At 44.9% G+C, this 18,749-nt stretch overlaps 1 protein-coding gene across 1 annotated transcript in view; it reads right to left on the reverse strand.

The window, feature by feature from the left end:
• The window catches only part of ATRN (attractin), a 187,386-nt gene that overhangs the window by 103,447 nt on the left and 65,190 nt on the right, over window positions 1–18,749 (reverse strand). The window contains exons 8-15 of the mRNA XM_075420254.1: window positions 17,289–17,532; window positions 15,594–15,777; window positions 13,390–13,544; window positions 8,791–8,875; window positions 6,296–6,516; window positions 5,012–5,133; window positions 4,364–4,502; window positions 2,772–2,953 (exon numbers count right to left, since the gene is read on the reverse strand). Coding sequence (XP_075276369.1) covers window positions 2,772–2,953; window positions 4,364–4,502; window positions 5,012–5,133; window positions 6,296–6,516; window positions 8,791–8,875; window positions 13,390–13,544; window positions 15,594–15,777; window positions 17,289–17,532 — 1,332 coding nt within the window. The remainder of the gene's footprint in view (window positions 1–2,771; window positions 2,954–4,363; window positions 4,503–5,011; window positions 5,134–6,295; window positions 6,517–8,790; window positions 8,876–13,389; window positions 13,545–15,593; window positions 15,778–17,288; window positions 17,533–18,749) is intronic.

Raw genomic sequence — 18,749 nt, forward strand, 5'->3', positions numbered from 1 at the left:
GCAGCGAGCAGGGACACCGCTAACGAGATCAGGTTGCTCAGAGCCCTGTCCAACCTGGTCTTGAATGTTTCCAGGGATGGGGCCTCCACTACCTCTCTGGGCAACCCGTTCCAGTGTCTCACCACCCTCACTGTAAAGAATTTCTTCCTTATATCCAGCCTAATCCTACCCTGTTGTAGTTTAAAACCATTACCCCTCGTCCTGTCACTGCTGTCTCTACTAAAAAGATTGTCCCCATCTTTCCTATAGGCTCCCTTTAAGTACTGAAAGGCTGCCATCAGGTCTCCCCGCAGCCTTCTCTTCTCCAGGCTGAACAAGCCCAACTCTCTCAGCCTGTCCTCACAGGAGAGGTGCTCCAGCCCTCGGATCATTTTTGTAGCCCTCCTTTGGACCCGCTCCAACAGTTCCACGTCCTCCTTGTGCTGAGGGCTCCAGAGCTGGACGCAGGACTCCAGGTGAGGTCTCACCAGAGCAGAGTAGAGGGGCAGAATCACCTCTCTTGACCTGCTGGCCACGCTTCTCCTGATGCAGCCCAGGACACGGTTGGCCCTCTGGGCTGCCAGCGCACATTGCCGGCTCATGTCCAGCCTTTCGTCTGTCAGTACCCCCAAGTCCCTCTCAGCAGGGCTGCTCTCTATCCTTTCATCCCCCTACATCACCATATAATGCTCATGACAACTTTGCCACGTTGGGCATTGCAAAAATGTAGTAAGGGAAATGTTTGTTTGTCAATGCTATCAGAATTAAATGCCACAGAGAGGAAGACATCCTTCAGGAAACACCTTTTTTTTCTTTTTTTTCCCCCAAACTACATGTCTAGTTATCTACATGAGGAGGAAACCGAGTCAAACATTCACACTGGCTGACTGTGAAATTAACTGCAAGTTGCTCTTCATATGCTTGTGATTTCTGTAACTGGCCAGACACAGGAAAAAGAATTTCTGGGGTTATAGTTTGACATGAGGAAGAAAACTAGCAGTCCCCCAAAATATTTAAATGACACAATCTACCTACTCCACAGTCTGGCTAGAAGACCTCCGCTTCGTATATATGGAGGGGTGGAGAGACAGCGCAGGTCAAATCTAAATCAGGCAACAAAATTCTCCATAGGAAGAACCCGTAACACAACTATATCCACTGGCAATTTATTTTTTGGCACGCTTCCATTCTGGGGAGAGACACTCTAACTGTGTTGGTACAACATGTCATTTTACTGTTAAAACCTTTCCTCCGTCACAGCGCTTTGGTGGCACGGCCGTCCTAGGAAAGCTTCACACCACACGTCTTCCCTTACCTCTATCTGTAACCATCACCTGCTTCCAACTGATTTCACTCCCTCTTCAACCCCAGAGCTGCACCTTCTAACAGCAACAGGGTTACGCAGCACTATATACCAACACCAGCAAGTCGTCTTATTTTTACCAAACATCTACGTACAGTTTGCTTCATGCACAGTACAGCCTCCCCCAGCACGGCCGCAGCGTGCTACTGAAGGGTAAAAATTCAAGCACCAAATACAGGTCGGCTTTCTAGCAAAAGAATTTTCCCACTTTACAAGCACTCAATACTAATATCAACTACAAAGGGCTAATAGACTCTTTAGATTTCCAAGGCTCACTTTTTAAAGGATACTGTACAGAAAAAAAACCCCATAAATTAACAGTATTTTTCTCACCAGCGCAAGGGTTCAAACACTATTAGGGAAGGGTTGCCACGTGTCTTTAGGAATTTACACTACACTTAACCACTGGGATATCCAGAAACACCTGGAGCCGTTCAAACCACGTACTTTTACAATATCCCGGGCTTGGTTTTCTCTCTTTACAAAAGATTTAACAAACAATCTTGTCTGAATTGCACCTTACCTTTTCGTGGCTAAATTGAATCCCCTCTAAAACCCTGTAATTGCTGAAATGCCACTTTCAAATTACAAAGGGAATCAAATGCTCTCGTTTCAACAGGGGAATATTTCTCTTCAGTACTGAAGCACGTTCCCCTCTGAAAAGCAGCAATCCCACTGCCTCACGTCTCATTTTTCTTCCATAAATCTCTCCCCGATGGCCAGCCCTGCCCGCAGCGGCCTCCGGGACCCCAGAGGAGTTCCGCTGACGTGCCGTCAAGCCCCAGCAGCAACGCTGCACAGCATCCCTCTTTGCTGGGGCTTTAGCACCACCTACACAGCCTGCCCTGAATATCCACGCTTCTGCCAGGGACTGGAAAGAAAAAATACATATTTATTTTATTGATGCACGAAGAGGGACAGATTCCAGTTTGCTTCTCGCTGGCTCCGACAGAAAAGCACCTGCCACTAAATCAAACCTAAATAACTCCAAATTAGCCAAGCAGCTCTGCAGAGGAAGCAGGCGACATTTTAAACAGATGCTTTTTCTGAGTGGAATAAATAACTTTAAATGTTTTAAATTAAACACCTCTGGCGCCCCAAAGGGACCTTTATTGATAAAATATTGAATACAAGTCACGAGAGGACTCCTGCTGCAGTCATGTATCCCACAAGAGGAACACGCACGGGATTTCATTACAGAAAGCGATACCTTTGAAGCACCGTGTATGTTTATATTTATCTTTCCCATTTACATTCTCTACAATTTCACTTCAAAAGCACCCATAGGGTATGTTGAATTTCAAAAGAAAAATCAGTGCTTTTCGGTTAAGAGGCATGTCTTTTCTGTACCGAGCCTACACCACCACGGCAAGGACTTCTCCCCAATCAGAGCTTCATTACTCGGGGGACATAAAAGAGAAGCACTCACCGAAGACTGCATCTTCTGCAGCTCCTTTAGAACAAATTCTACCTTTTTCTGGGTCGTGAGGGAAGCCAGCAAAGCCCCGTTGGATCTGCAGGACAGTTTGGCGTGATCGTAGTTCTCCTTCGCGTTCGTAATTCTCAAGCAGGAGTTGCCAACCAGATGCCAGTTTGTCCCACAGATATTTTCTGGGGAGGTAAAAGAAAGTAAGCGCAGAGTTGCAAGTGATGCTCACAACGTTCCAAGCAGTGAAAGAGCCCTTCCACCACAATAAAACCTACAGCTCCACCCCAACCCAGCAGGACTTCTCGGCAGGCTCAGAATTTTCTATGTATAATAATACCGGAGGAAAAGGAAAGCTGCCTGGGGGAGCTGCAGTGTGATGCTATCATGTAGTTACCTGCAGTAGGTAGTCAAAGCACTTATTACAGTGTCAAATAGCAAACTCATTGTAGAAGAAAAAGAAAGCAAACGCATATCCTGCCCATGACTTAAAGCCACTTACTCAACCACAGCTGTTAGGATACATAAGTTGTTAGGATTCAACATAAGAGGGTTGTTGTCCTAATACTGTTCGCAGCATGGAATTTCCAGGATTAACCCCTGTCTCATCTTGAGCACAGCCATGTCTACCACTGAAGAAATCCTTATACTCTGTGGTAATTATTTCTTCTGCTCTTAAATACCCTTAAAAAACACCCTGATGGACATTTTCAGCGTCTAGCTCCAAAGTCCCGGTGTAGATTTATCTAACAGACTGAAAGCTCTCAAGTGTCAGTTCTTCCAGTGGGCTTTTTACACACACGATCAAGTCAGCCCCTTTTCGACAACAAATTAAACAGACCAAGCTCTTCATCTACCTCATTACAAAATGTTTTTCTCACTCTCACAGCTCTTCTCCAAAGTCTCTTCTTTTTTTCACTCGTCCAGACCAGCAAATGCCAGCCCCGGACACATCCAGACCTACTAGAGCGACTCGGGGAAGGCTTCCCAGGCCCATTTAACGCTTCTGTCTGTATCGGTTTTTCTCCTTTTCTCTCTACTTTATGACCTGCAAATGTCAGTCACTGAAGATGCTGTATTTCTCTCCCAGTCACCGGGAAAAAACCCCACATTACTACAGGGGGACTAATAATCAACTGCTATGAGCTCCCACCGGGAACACTCTAATAAGAGAATTTTCCCCGTACACTTCAGGTGTTATTTGCCTAATTTGTCCAGTCTGTGCCATTACACTTTTGCATGATTCTAGTTTCTAAAATTAAACAGCATGCATTATTAAATCTAATACCTTGCAGAAGCCTATTATATGAACAGTACTGCTTTTATCAAATGAAAAGAGAGAGATGAAATACAGCCTAATAATGATTATACAGATGATCATACTCCTCTTCAGACAACTGGGACTGAAAAATATTCCACCGGACTTTCTGAATTTACGAAAGTTTCATACCAAAGCCGGTATGATTAAACAACATTATTTACTCCAGCTTAGAACTAAAAGATGGCAGGCAACGGGGTAAGCAGAAAAAAAAAAGCAACTTTTGGACAGGGTGAATTTGGGGTTTTTCTCTTACACAAATAGAAGGAATATCCACCTGGTAAAGCAATACACTCCTGATTCCTGGGTTCCCACTGACAGTTTTGATCCATGGCGCAGCTTTTACAACTTGTCTTTTTGTTGCAGTAATAGGCAGGGTTATCCTTAGGACAATTGTCATATAGAGTCACGGGAACCTAAAACAAAGAGCACAGGTGAGGCTTTTTCCCACCCAGCCCACGTCGGTTTACAACAGCCGTAACAACCACCGCACTAAACCTCACAGTTCAGACCTACAAAGCACCCTGGACATTCAGAAGCCGTGCTGCTGGACACTGCACTGCGTACTCCAGCTTCTCCCCCAAGCCACCACCCGACACCTTTCCCTTACTAGGACTTTTACAAAAGGGTTGGGTTTTTTTCCCAGGGAAGGCTCTATTGATAGCAAACCCCAACGGCTACACGCCTCACTGAATACCCACACCACCTCTTCCCCTGTCCTTAGCCACCCTCCTGACTTAAGCGGACAGTCCCATGAAAAACAACTTTAAAAAATTAATAATAATTCAAGCACGTTATCAGCTCGGAGCTACACAAGCACTGGAAACCACAAAACAGGGGTTGTAACACCAACAGATGAAGGCATCTGGGCATTTGCTATTTCAAAGGCTAAATAGAAAGGACAGAAGTATTTGAGAGACTTTACCTGTTCCTCCGTGCAGTTGTTCTGCATTGAGATACACTGGTCAGTGCACCATTGGCAGTTGTTTGTGTTTGCTGTACAGCTGTAGCAGTCTGTAATCTGATCACATTTTTCATTGTCTACAACTATTAAAGAAAAAAACCTGCATGACCAAAAACAGGCATTTCCTGACAGAGCTCTAAGAACTTGATTATACACAGCAAAAGATACAACCAAACAGCAGCGCCGGGAGATTTTCTGTTATTGACTACTTAGTAAATCAGATACTTTCATGTGATTGAACTGATCGAAAATGGCACTCTTCCGCGGCATCAATCATTTTTAGTGCCCAAGGAGCCGTAAAACACACCACCAGAGAACGCACCAAGACACGGCAGCGCGTGAACCACGACCGGGCATCCACGTTCAGCCGATGCCCGTGCAAATGACGCCAGAGGACATTTCGCAAGGACGGCGAACGCCTGCCACCGCGGGCCCGCTCTGCTGCGAGCCCAGCCTTCGGTTACGGGGAGCATTTTCATGCAAAGCCTCGGCTCCCCACTTCATCTTTCCAAGTGCTTATCGCCTGTGTTTTGCGAAAATTTATTGTATATTGAGAGGCCATCAAAGCAATGTCCCTTTACATCAATTTCTTTTAAATAATTAAAGGCTGCCATCTATTACAGAATCAAGGTTCGCATAATTCAATTCAGACCAACGAATGCATCGGCATAAAACGTTGAAAAGTTGTTTAAAAATTGTTGTAAGGGAGAACGCAGGAATCAGACCTTAAAACAAATGTTCTTTTTGTATGCCCCTATCCTTATCATGCTATAGAAGGAGAAATAGTGTTGTAAGTCACTCTTCCTGCTGTCTCTCTTGAATAGGACAACGCTGCAGCACTCATATCCCCCGCCTTTGCCCCGTGGTGCTCATTAGCAAATTGCTGGCTCTCACAAGGTCAGTTCTTGGAGCAAACATCTACAGAGCAATGATCCAAGCCTGACTCCTGACTGATGAGATGTCTGTCTGGGATGGGAAAGTAAGTACAAGCAGTACGGTAGAGGTGAAAAAAAAAAAAAAAATCTCATGAGCAAGCAGCTTGAGGGGGAAGGAGAGGTGGAAACATCTCCAAGCCACTGCAGCCACTTGGTCAGAGGAAGGTCTACCAGGGCACATCTGGAAGCAAAACTACAGCCTCCAATCTTCAACTTGATCTGATAACGGCACACAACTAACGCAAGACAGAATTCGGAAGAGACCCTACACGCCTTTCGGAAAGGGAAACGGAAAGAACATGACACGTACCTGGCTTGGGAGGACAGTCTTCAAAGACCTTTTGCTGCTGCTCTACGGTCGCCATTTCCCAGGGGACGCAGCGAGGAGGGGAGGGAGCCCACACGCATCTGACGCCGGGACCCGCTCGCAAGCAGGCTGTTTCGTTGTCGAAAGCTTCGCATCTCTCGGGTGTGTACTTCAGTATGTCACTCAGGAGGAGGCTGTTGAAGCCTCCAAATACGTACATGGTGCTAGACAAATTGGAAATAAAGAAAAAAACTTGCATCTGTGTTTATAGACCACACGCTGCTGCAGGTCAATGGGATTCAAGCGGTGAGCGAAGCGTTTTATTACATTCCAGCATGTATAAATCCAGATAAATAGCTCTTGGTTAAGGAAGGCACTAAAGAAAAGGTCAGTCAAGTTCCACTGTTTTAGAAAAGCCAGAGACTCCCAACACATGGGTGCTGAGACAGAGTCCGACCTATTCAAGGCCATGGCCCAACCATTCCCTTCAGCCAAAACTCTGGGTGACACCTGATCAACGTGACTACATGGGAAATGCTGCAGAAATGTGGGATCCCCTGTAAAGAACAGTGGCAGGAGAGGGAGGCGGAGGGGGAAATTGAGGACATGGTATCAGACCGTTAAACCAGTCTTCAGAAACTGTGACCAAACAACTCAGTGTTGTCACATCTCACGACACCACTGTGACAAAACCACAGTTATTTTCATGGCTGTTAGCAACTGAGCAAAGAGCCCTTGTGTCAACTACAAAAAAAACACAAAAAAACAACAAAACAGAATAATATTTTGGGGTGGTGGTGTGGGGGGAAAGGTGCTTTTTAAAGCCTTCTTTACTATCACAACTGCTTCAGGCAAAATACCAAATTTCTTTAGTTACCCACAACCCCCTGTGCATCCATGTTTCTAAATGTACATTTAATAAGACACTGAAGAAGAGTCAATGCAACTGAATAAAAGTTTTGGCTGAATAATCACAGAGTCATGGAACGGTAGGGGTTGGAAGGGACCTCTGTGGGTCACCCAGCCCAACCCCCTGCCCAAGCAGGGTCACCCAGAGCAGGCTGCACAGCACCGTGTCCAGGCGGGTCTTGAATATCTCCAGAGAAGGAGACTCCACAACCTCCCTGGGCAGCCTGGGTCAGGGCTCCGTCACCCTCAGAGGGAAGAAGTTCTTCCTCATCTTCAGCTGGAGCTTCCTCTGCTTCAGTTTGTGCCCGTTGCCCCTTGTCCTGTAGCTGGGCACCACTGAAAAGAGTCTGGCCCCATCCTCCTGACCCCGACCCTGCAGATATTTAGAGGCATTTCGAAGGTCCCCTCTCAGCCTTCTCTTCTCCAGGCTGAACAAGCCCAGCTCCCTCAGCCTCTCCTCGCAGGCGAGATGCTCCAGTCCCTAACCATCTCCGTAGCCCTCCCCATAGTACAGGCCTAGCCCATAAGTATGTTTACTACGATTTTCATCCTGGTTTAGGAAAGAACTAAAGCATAGGCTTAACGGTCCTTCATGGGAGCAAACGCATAGCTGGTACTCCGTATGCACTGAATGGTGTGTGAGATTTTAGAGACAAAAAGAGTATCTAGAAGCTCACTTTCCTTTTCAAGGCAGTGACAGTTATCTGCCTGGATTAAACTGAGCTTTAAATAATGTTACTGATTTACAGAAAGCATCCTCAAAGGAGAAAGGAACCAGATCAAAGGACTCCTAAGAAATATCACTTCTCAAACTCGGTTCCGCAGACTCAGATACAATAACAGATGTTCACCTGAGAGCACAGATATTATTACAGCGACATAATGCTTCACAGCAGAAAACTCACCCACGCTTTCACCTAAATACAGTACATCACATGAATGGTAAAGAAGAGCCACACAGGATGAGCTACATAAACTGAGACATGGACAAATTTAGAAGCCATGAGGGAAAGTACGATTTGGAGATAAAGGTTGGCAGTGCAGCTAAATAAGAAATAGAAATATGAAATAAATCAAATCACGCAATTGTGAAAAGAGTAAGAAATAGAAATATGTATATAAGGAAAAGCAATATAAATACAAAAATATCAAATTTTTTAAAGAACTAAGTGAGCTGAGACAGTTTAGTCCAGTGAAGAAGGGCTGCTCGGGACAGGTATGTAATGAAGACGCTACAAGAGTGAAGACCTGAGAACCTTAAGAGGTTTCTGAACATGAGGAACAATTTCTGCCCTCTGAGGGTGACGGAGCCCTGGCCCAGGCTGCCCAGGGAGGTTGTGGAGTCTCCTTCTCTGAAGATATTCAAGACCCGCCTGGACAAGGTCCTCTACAGCCTGCTGTAGGTGACCCTGCTTTGGCAGGAGGGTTGGACTAGATGACCCACAGAGGTCCCTTCCAACCCCAAACATTCTGTGATTCTGTGTTTGCAATAGATCCTCGACCCTCTGGTCTCGTGTTACTGATCTACATCTGTATATTTGTTGAGGTACGAAAAATGCCAACACCCCCCAGCTTGTCTGCAGCCTTACCTGTTGTAGAGCACCGCAGAATGTCCAAACCTGTTCACATCGTGGTGGAGACCCGGGCGGGGAAGGACAGCCCACCGATCGCAAGCTAGGATTAAGGAAAGCTCATTTCAGAAAAGATTCTCAGTATAATTAATGACTCGGCTTACGTGGCACATTGCTTCTGTAAAGATCCCGAAGTATTTCAATAACCAGAGACAGACCATTCCTCCCACCACCAAAACGCAAATCTGGAGTCAAACTGGACAGTTCATGAAAGCGCTGCGTTCTCTCCTTCTGCAAGATTTCAGACTGAGCCTTTGCCCCAGCTGCCACGGGACGACAAAAAGGCGCAGGAAGGACGTAACGACTCCGCTCCATCACCCAACCGGTTCAGGAAAAAGCCAGGTTTCAGGGCACTGTGTTGAAGGAGTTGTCAGCTTCTTGGCAATCACAGGTAATTAAGTGGTGGTGGCTTGAGTTGCTTTTTCTCCTTTACTAGCAGAATTTTTCACTGTGTAACAAGTTTAGTTTTTATCTGTTTATACGGGAATTATTTGCAGCTTTGCCCCAAACCAGTATCACTGAGAACAGAGACTTATCTTTTTTTTTTTTCCTTCCATTGCAATTATGTTCCTAGAGGGTAGATATCCAGGTTTTTAAAAATATTTTTCACTCATCATAGCTTAAGGATTCGTGGTTGTTTTCCTTTTTTAATATAATGTGAGATTATCCCATCTTTTTCTATTAGCATAACATTTCTAAGTTCCGCTTCATTTTTTACTTGGTTTCTCAGGTAATTTCTTCCTTTAGGCAGCATGAAAAAAAACCCAACCTACGAAACACATAAGCGACTGAGCAATCAAAGGAACAAAAGCAGGAAAAATCAGTCCAATTCATATCACTAAAACTTGGCAAAGTGGATGGGATCACCCTGGGGGCTGCCGTCCCAGAGGCAGTTGAACGCAATTTATGCAATTAGGACAGAAAAGTCAATCTGCTCTGAAGATCTACAGAGCCCTCAAATACTCACAGATTCTTCAAAACAAGATAAAACCGACTGAGCTTCTGAAAAAAAGTCCACAAACTCAAATTAATATGTGAGTAAACTGAGAGGGAAAAGAGAAACAACCTTCTTAATTCTTTACCAAATTTAATGGGAGAATTGTTAGGCAGAACCACTGGTCGCAAGCTCTGCTCCCATAGAAACTTTCGTTCAAGAGTGCTGATAAATAAACGATATAGGACCCAGTTGGTTCGATTTAATACTTTGGTAAAATGTGATTTTGAAGTTTATGTTTAAACACCGTTTCCTCATTTTTCAAAGAATTTAACCTAGCCCAGAATCACTCCTGAGACAAGCACGTACGGTTCCAGTTTTTAACAGGAGGCTTCAGCAAAATTGGACAGCAATTTGCAATTTTTTATTCAGCAAGTTGTGAATTATGTGAGGCCAAGAAACATATTTTTCTAGATTAATAGAGGGCCTGGAATGTTTTGCTTTCTAAGCTTCTCTCCCATCTGTAGCTGCAGATCAAGTATTGGAAAAAATGAATGATGGTGAAACTACAAAGAATCCTCTCCTTCCTGACTTATGAGTTAAGCCAAGCCTAGAACTGGGAATGCACAGGATTTATTGAAGATACTGTTCAAGTAGAACACCTACGCTTTGAAAACATGGAGCCTCTTTCTATGTTTGTCATCAGAACTGAATTTTTGATGGGGTAAACAGAAAAGTTTTAATTTCTCTCCTGTAAGGAGAAAGCATTATCTGAGTATAGCCTTCACATGAATATTTCACGCCAAGTTTTAAAAAAAAACCCATAAAGTTAAAACTTCTTCAGCAATGAAAAGGAACAGTTACTGAAGCCCCAGTAAAGGCATTTTGAGACAATCTGCCTGTGAAGCTCCTCTGCTCGTCTCAGTCGCGTCCCACGTGCAAGGGAGGTCACCCTTCGGCAGGAACAACCCTCGCCTCTTCACTCCTGGAGATGAACCTGCAGCGACGGAAGGGCTGCCACTCGCTCGTGGCTCCTGCTGCCATGAACTGCTGAGAGGAGGAGGCAGAGGATTCCAGAGAGCCATTTGTCCACCCAGAGACAAAACTGCTCCAGAGCAGGAAACTCTCCTACGGAGGCCAGAGGGACCAATTTTGGTGATGGGAAGTGCTAAGTAGTCACTGCAGTGTGCAGAACGTAGGAGAAATACTGTTGAGGCTGCTCTAACCAAGTGTTCACCCAACCTGAACGCCAACACAGTCCAAAAGCTTGTCCTGAGAAGCCAGGAGCAATGCATGCGCACACAGGCGGCTGGATCGCTATCCTGGAACCTTCCACAACTGGGCATTACCTGGACAATTTGGATCAACAAGCCCCGAGTGGGTCACGGAGAGGATAAAAGGATGAGAAGCATTAATACTTTCTCAGGTCTCCCTACTCTGGTAAACCTCCAGAGAATCTCCGCACACATCTCAGTGACATTTGTTTGCATCCCCCCCACAAAAAACGAAGATAATATGTCCTCCCAACACTCTGCACATGTGGGCTGATTACTTAGAAATTTGAGAACAGAAAACCAGAAAAATTTGATGAGGTAAATAAAATGAGTTACTGTAGAGAAAAGCTTTAATAGCAAAGGTTAAAGAGAAGACCTGTTTCTGAAGCCTTTCTTTCAGACTGTATTTTAATCTCAGTTTTCTCCAGTCTTCTAAGCACTGCTATGATCACTACGGTATAACCTTCATCAACAAGATGTTAAAAATGAGCAACTTTGCCAGACACTCCCTACTTTTATAGTATGCTAAGACAGCTACTTACAATTGACCCTGCTGCTTGGTTACCTCCTGGGTAGCTTGAGCCTTGGGAGCATCAAAGGATGGCTAAACACCGAAGCATGTTAATATTCAAGGTGTGATAGCCTTGTCCATCTATGTTGGCATGGCCACAACGGCCTTTGATATTTACAGTCCTTCCCCTGGAGACCAACATGAACATGATCAGTATAATTAAGGAGACCAACATGAATGTGATCAGTATAATTACTGCAGGGACCATGCACAATGAACCCCCAAGTAGGTGTATCTGCTGTGACACTAGAACGTCTACCCAGTAGTTGTCCTGCTCCAACGGGATAAAGCAAATCATGCAAAGCAAGGTGCCCTGCCACGAAAACAAAAAATGGTCCTTTTTCTTTTTCTGAAAAAACAACCCAAAGCTGTTCTTTCCAGCCTGAGAGTCTCTGCTTTAAGGAGTGAGGGGACGTACCCGAGAGAGTCAGAACGCTTCTCATCCCTGGCGTGCAAAGCACAACCAATGCAAGCTCTAATTCTCAGTGTAAAACCGGTGAGGACTGGGCAAGCTGACTACAACGCTTATTTCTCATAACAGGAACCTTTCTGTCAACTAAACTGAATCATAATTAACACCATTATTGGCATATTTTTTTCAAATTAATGCTATTTGTGTTTTACATGCAATAGACAGTTCAACGGGTCAGGGAAGATAGCAAGATGGAGCAAGAAAAATCTACCGCTATTGCCAGCAAAGTTTTAAAAAATTACTCTGCCCATGACTGTCGAAATACCTCCTTTTAATTCAAGGAAAAAAAAAAAAACTTCTTCAAAAAACTCTAAATCAAGCTAGTGAGGAGCGCACAATAAATTCCACAGGGATAGGACCTGAAATCACAGGCAGCAGAAGGGAACGATCCCGGTAACAGACAGCAAAATGGCACAAGGATCCCAAACGCCGCTGCCGAAAGCGAAACCACTCACTCGCAGATTCCTTTCTCAAACCAGGAGTGACATCTCCGTGGAAGGTCACTCCGAGAAATCAGGTTTACACAATTATTTCAGGGAATCAGTCGCAAGAGCCCACATTTAAGGAATTCTGAGAGCAGAAGGCAGAATGCGATGCGAGTACAGAACGGTGTTTTTCTCCAGCGTGAATTATCTGGACGTGCACGCACCTTCTTTTATATAATTTCACCTCTTTTTCTTTTCTTCTTCTTAAATGCGTCGTCTCCGGCCTCCAGATTCACAAATCAATGCTGCCCTCTCCTGGTTATTCCAACTCATCGAAACCCAATTCTTCCAAATCAAATCTAACTGTTTGACTTATCATTAAATTGTGCTTAAGGGGATATTTATGCTTATCAAGCGCACATATAACCAAACTGACATTACAAATCAGCCAGCTTGCCATTAAAACGAGAGCATTAAACATGCGAGTTGAGCTTCAGCAGGGTCCAGCGCTTGTAACTGTCCTAACAGCCCGCATTTTTCATAACTCATAGATTAAAACACACTCCAAATATCAGGATGGCTTTACGGCCGAGATGGTCGAACAACACGCTTTCTGTTTCAGAAATCATTTTTAATGCCCAAGGTTGGATATAAACTGTTAACCAAATAACCCCTGCTGTATTTGCCCAGAAATCACTGCTCCAGCTCATCTGCTTGGTAAAGTGTAGCGAGCTAAACGAGCCTCTCCTGATTACACATTCTTCTCCAGTATGCTTAGTAGCATTGGGTGTAATATCCCCAGCATCTAAATTAGTCTTCTTGAAGACAGCTCTTTTTGAATATCCGAGAATTTTTTTATTACTGTTTCTGCAAGAACTTACCGATATCATACGCCATAAAATCTGAAGAAAAGCACTTGGCGCCGTGGCTCATGGAGGTGTCGTTGTGCGTGTTCCCTCCAAACACCAGCATGGTTCCGCTCATTATCACCGCCGTGTGCAAATAGCGAAAAAATCTACTGTCTTTCAGAATTGTCCTTTGGAAATAAAAACATACATATTAATGAAACTGATTAGTACTTGGCAAAGATAAAACAACCCATAAATCCAAGCTGAAGGAGGTTTCGGGGGTGCAAGGGGGGGGGGGGGGGGGGGGGGGAAGACAGTATTTAACTACTTTTCCTAATGAGACATTTAATAACTTCTCTTCCAGACCGTTCAACCCTTTCCATAATTTCATTCTCTCATCTTCCCATCTGCTTGCCAATTTACAGGAGAAATATATCTATGGAAGTCTCTTTCCAAAGCTGTGGATCTTCAAATCATCAACTCCTTCCCTAGGGATTATCACGTTGTCACGTTAATGGGGCTTTTGAGCAGTCAGCTAAACCTGGCGATACGGGCACTGCCTGGAGGACTCCTCTTATTTTACAGTAACGCTGATTTTATAGTAACCTAAAGAATTATTTCAAACTGAGCACCACCTCTTGCTGAAAACTACCATCCTTATTTTAAGGAAATCTATGCAGCTGCTGACAACAGAGCGCGTTGGCTCAATACCTGCAAAACTCAACGCCTCACCCGCGACTACGTCCTGGGAAGCATTCATCAAACTCGCCCCTGACCTCGTCTTTATCAGCTTCACTAACGGCACTGCACACGCAGGTTCACCCTCTGTAGAGTCCCCCTACTATTCCGAGAGGGTGGGATGGCAGGACAACCCCGACACGGCCACGGCTGCGTCGCAGGCAGCGGTGTCGCGGGTTTGCCCGCTGTCACACCAGTTGCGCAGAACAGCGGCATCCCGCACGCAGCCTGCACTGAAGCCCAGGCTTCCACAACAAAAATATTCAGCGAATGGGGTGTTTCTGACCCAGACCCATTCCTAAGGCAGGAGCAGAGGCATCGCAGCACGCAGGGGCTTTCCGAGCACCACTCGGTCCCTGCCAGGGCTACAGCATCAGACTGTGACGCTGCCAGTGGAAACACCGGAGGGAACACGGGGAGAAAGCAAATTAATGATCAGGGGACAGCTTTTTCGCCCTTCCATGAAATCACAAGAGGGAGAGAGGGCCTAGATTACTGAAGATTAAAAGAAAAAAAAGGAGTCCATGGCACCAAGAAAAGGATAACGATGAGCAGACGCTCCCACGCGCCTCGCTGCAAGGCGACTGCTCGCCTGCCCCGACAGTCCCCTCGAGACCGACAGCGTCAACGCGATGAAAGCAAGCTGGTGCTGCAGCAATTTGGAGGAATTTTGTCACATTTGTGCCATTTTCTGCCTATCCAGCCGGATTTGCCCACTCCAGAGCCGAAGCGGAGGATCAAATGAACCAAGAAACAAAGTGCGGTTATTGCCACGTGTGCATGGAGCAGGAAGGAAGGTTTTTGGAAATTGGGCACCAGTTACTTTACTCATCAGTACAGACTCACCAACAGTTGCTGCAGAAATACCAGCTATTTTAAACTCTCACAAAAAGGCAATCTGGGGACTCAAATTTACATGTGTCATTCCAAACGATCAGTCTCCTTTTTGCAAGGAGCCTTTAAAAACATCTTTCAGAAAAAATACAGAATTGAGGAAAAAGTATTTTGCCCCTGTAGCTCAAAGTTGTGAAGTTTTGCTACAGCTTTTTAATAAAACCCACCTTTGGGCAGAAGCGAATCACAGAAGATTTCGGCTTAAGAAATGAACATTTCAAGCAGTTACAGAGCCAGAAGAAAATGGGGTTATAATAAAAATTATTTCACGGTCTTAACTGCAGAATGAATTATCACTCACCTGACTGCAGCAACCGCACTCCTATGCACAGTCTGTACTGCTGGCAAGGAAAATCCCATCAAATATCTTTCTTTTCAGCTTTAATACAACAACAGATTAAAATGGATTTCTTGGCTCATTCACGGCCTTGATTGTATGTGATTATATGATTCATAAGGGGACATAAAACTAACAGATACAAGAGCACACTACCTATGCTGAATGCAGGTAACTACGTACTTCTGTACCCTTATCAAATGCCCCATTCTCTTGTCCCCTACAAACACGACTGGCGGGGTGGTAGACGGGAAGAAGAGCTACTTACCACATCCGGGAATCCACTTCATATCTGTACAAGTCATCTGCCAGCCTGTATTTGTTGGCACTGAATGCTTTGTAACCTCCATGGATATAAATTGATCTTGTATTTGGATCGTAAACACTACTGTGACCATACCCTCCTTGCACCAAAGCTCCGCTCGTCTGTAAGACGTTCCATGTATTCGTGTCTGAGAAATGAAAAACGTGAGTGACAGAACACAGTTAATTTATGTCCATCAATAACTTATCAACAAATGTGGTGGGGAATCAAATTGTGTTTCCCTTGCCTCAGATCTAGACACTGTCTCTATCGCTTCATAGCCAAAAATCTTCTCCTTCAAGGAATTTATTGTCAAGAGTATTGTCAAGTATTCTTAATTAGACCAGAAACATCTCTTCTACCGTCATTTATTACATTTTGCAGACAAGCTAAGTAAATGAGAGTTAAAAAGCATAGAAATAATACATCACATTTCAATGACATTAAAACGCCAGCACCCTGGCTTGATTTGGAACGGTACCCAAGAGCACTTTTATTTTATATACATATATAAAGCCAGACAGCAGTGAAGCCAAGTTAAGTACAACTGTGAAGAACACTGCAGTTAAAAACTAATGAGTGATTAATGGTCCTATATCTGACTCACTAAAATAACATTGGTTTGAAGCACTCTAGACGTAATATAACAGCAACTGAAACAAAAATGCCAAATTACACACGGATTCTCTGTAGCAAGCGCAGAATGAAACCCCGCACAGGCTTCCTAACTCCAGGGCAGATCGAGCACACAAAAGGCAAAGGAACTGAATAGTCTGCGAGATCACACGGGGGAAAAACAGAGCAGCAGGAAAACAAATCACTGCCCCACACATCCTGGTATTCTCTGTCTTTCTCCTAGAGGGAGAAAGCTCGCTCTTGTGGACACCAGCGAACCAGAGTAGGCTCCAGCAGATCCTCCGGATCAGGATGACCGAAGGACAAGGACAACAGGTCCAAACTGCAGATAGGGCCACTATTCCTGACAAGAACGAGCTACTCACGTTGTGAACATCCTGTGCATAACGCTGTTCTCCACCTGCTCAGCGGAGCAAGGGACGTGCCTCCAGAGAGACATTTCAGAGCAGCTTAAGTTAGGCAGCAGTTCAGTTCCACTGGAGAGCTTCCTATGCCTCTCCACTGATGACACTGGAAATCTCTGGATCTCGAGGTCAGAGGCTGGACTGTTCTCAGAGATATGGGGCAAATGCAAGTCCAGAAAGTCATTCCCTGTTCCCCTAAGCATTCGCTACTCACCACCACTGGAGACAGGGGTATCGGGTTAAGTGGATACTTGGTCTGAATTGTTACAGCCATTCTTGTATTTGCAGGATACAAAAACAACTTCAAAAGCGTTTGCTTTGTCAGAGGGAGAGAGGAAAATTAATTTCAATTGTCCCACGGTTATCCTGCTTTGCCCCCCAATTACAGCTTTTTTGTCTTTGGGACCTAATAAGCCGTGTAAAGCTGGAAGCACGTGGCTGCCTGCTCACCGTTTGTGTTACACAAACACTGGAAGTTAGACTGAACTTCTTGTAAATACAAACAGCAGGAGAACAACGTATCTGTCTTTGTTTTGCTATGTGAATATGGACCACTTGAACATTCATTTCCAAACCAACTGCTAAAATCGAAGCGAATGATAGGTTGGGCCCCACTCACCCAGGTTGTATTCCTGGACATTGCTGATATATCCATAAAGAGGGCAGTGCCCAAAGATGACGAGCATGACCGTGCTGTTGTCCTCCAGCGTGACGATGTGTGCCGAGTGGCCAACGACGGCGTACTGCTCCTTGGCTTTCGGCGTCGCCTGAGCCCAGGTCTGGGTGGGAATGTGGAATACCCACAGCTGGCTGCTCACGTTCCCCGTTGCATCTATTTTTCCACCATACATGTATATATCATCCTGAAAGAAGTTAGATTTCAAATAAGGCCAACGGCTTTGACATTCAGGAAACAGCTAATACGTAAGTAATGAAGTTATTACACTTTATCTTCTCTGAGCCTAAGTTTTTCTCCTCTCTCAAGGACAAACGTATCTCCTTCACCAGTCACACTTGATATGAAAGCAACCACAACTGCCAGGGTTTGTACCCAAGTCTGTAATGTTGGAACACCTTCAACACACACAATTCACCCTGCAGCAGGGCACAGAGGGGAAGGGGTCCATGGGGCAGGACCTTCAAATGACAAACATCAAAATTTAGGTGCCTGTGTGTTAGCCAAGTGTCTAAGTATATACACAATATATAGTGGAGCCTGGAGAAGAATTCAACTGAGCAAAATTGTCTCCTGGCCACTAAAGACCTGTTGGTGCTTATTAGTTTATTTTGTGTCTTCCTAAATTACCACCTGAATATTAGCTTTCTGGCTGGCAGAATCCGTGATGTGGTGAGGGTAGGACACAAGCGGGGACAAGAAACACCCTGGGAAAATGCAAAACTGTGGTAGGTGAAGGTTTCTCACATCAGGTTCCGAAGTTTTTTCTACCTCTGGCATAAAAGATGGCAATAATGTCATCTCTAGAAATACTGTGTTAGGTTGCCAGGCCTTAGAGGTACCCCTCTGAGATCCTGAAAGTCAGGCTAAAACCAAGGCTGGGTTGGACGGGGCTCTGAGCAACCTGATCCAGTTGAAGATGTCCCTGCTCACTGCAGGGGGCTTGGACTAGATGACCTCTAAAGGTCCCTTCCAACCCAAAGCTTTCTATGATTCTATGAAAAGCAGGGAAGGCGTGCCTACTTCTGGGTGAGCCGACTGGCTCTCCAGATTTCTCTACCTGTACCAACTGGGTCTGTTTTCACTACAAACAGAGCTCAGAGGCTTCCAAAGGCACCCAAAGTTTGGCATCTGAACTCTGGTGATTTAATCAGCAAGGTGAATCTCTCCCATAGCTTGCAAATGCAAAGAGCAGAAGACAGCTGGTAAGAAATGCAGTCACGATGGAAAGTCCTCCGTGGCTACACATTAAAAGCTTTGTCTTCCAAGTTAATGCATCGACAAAAATTGAGGACCCTTTGGAAAGAAAGGAGCCAGGAGAGTTAGGCAGGGTTTCATTAATCACCCAGTAAGAGCAAAGTTCCAAAACTCTATCCAGTTTCTTTGTGGGTTCTGTGGAATTAT

This window comes from Opisthocomus hoazin, chromosome 5 (assembly GCF_030867145.1).
Source record: "Opisthocomus hoazin isolate bOpiHoa1 chromosome 5, bOpiHoa1.hap1, whole genome shotgun sequence".
Classification (NCBI taxonomy): domain Eukaryota; kingdom Metazoa; phylum Chordata; class Aves; order Opisthocomiformes; family Opisthocomidae; genus Opisthocomus; species Opisthocomus hoazin.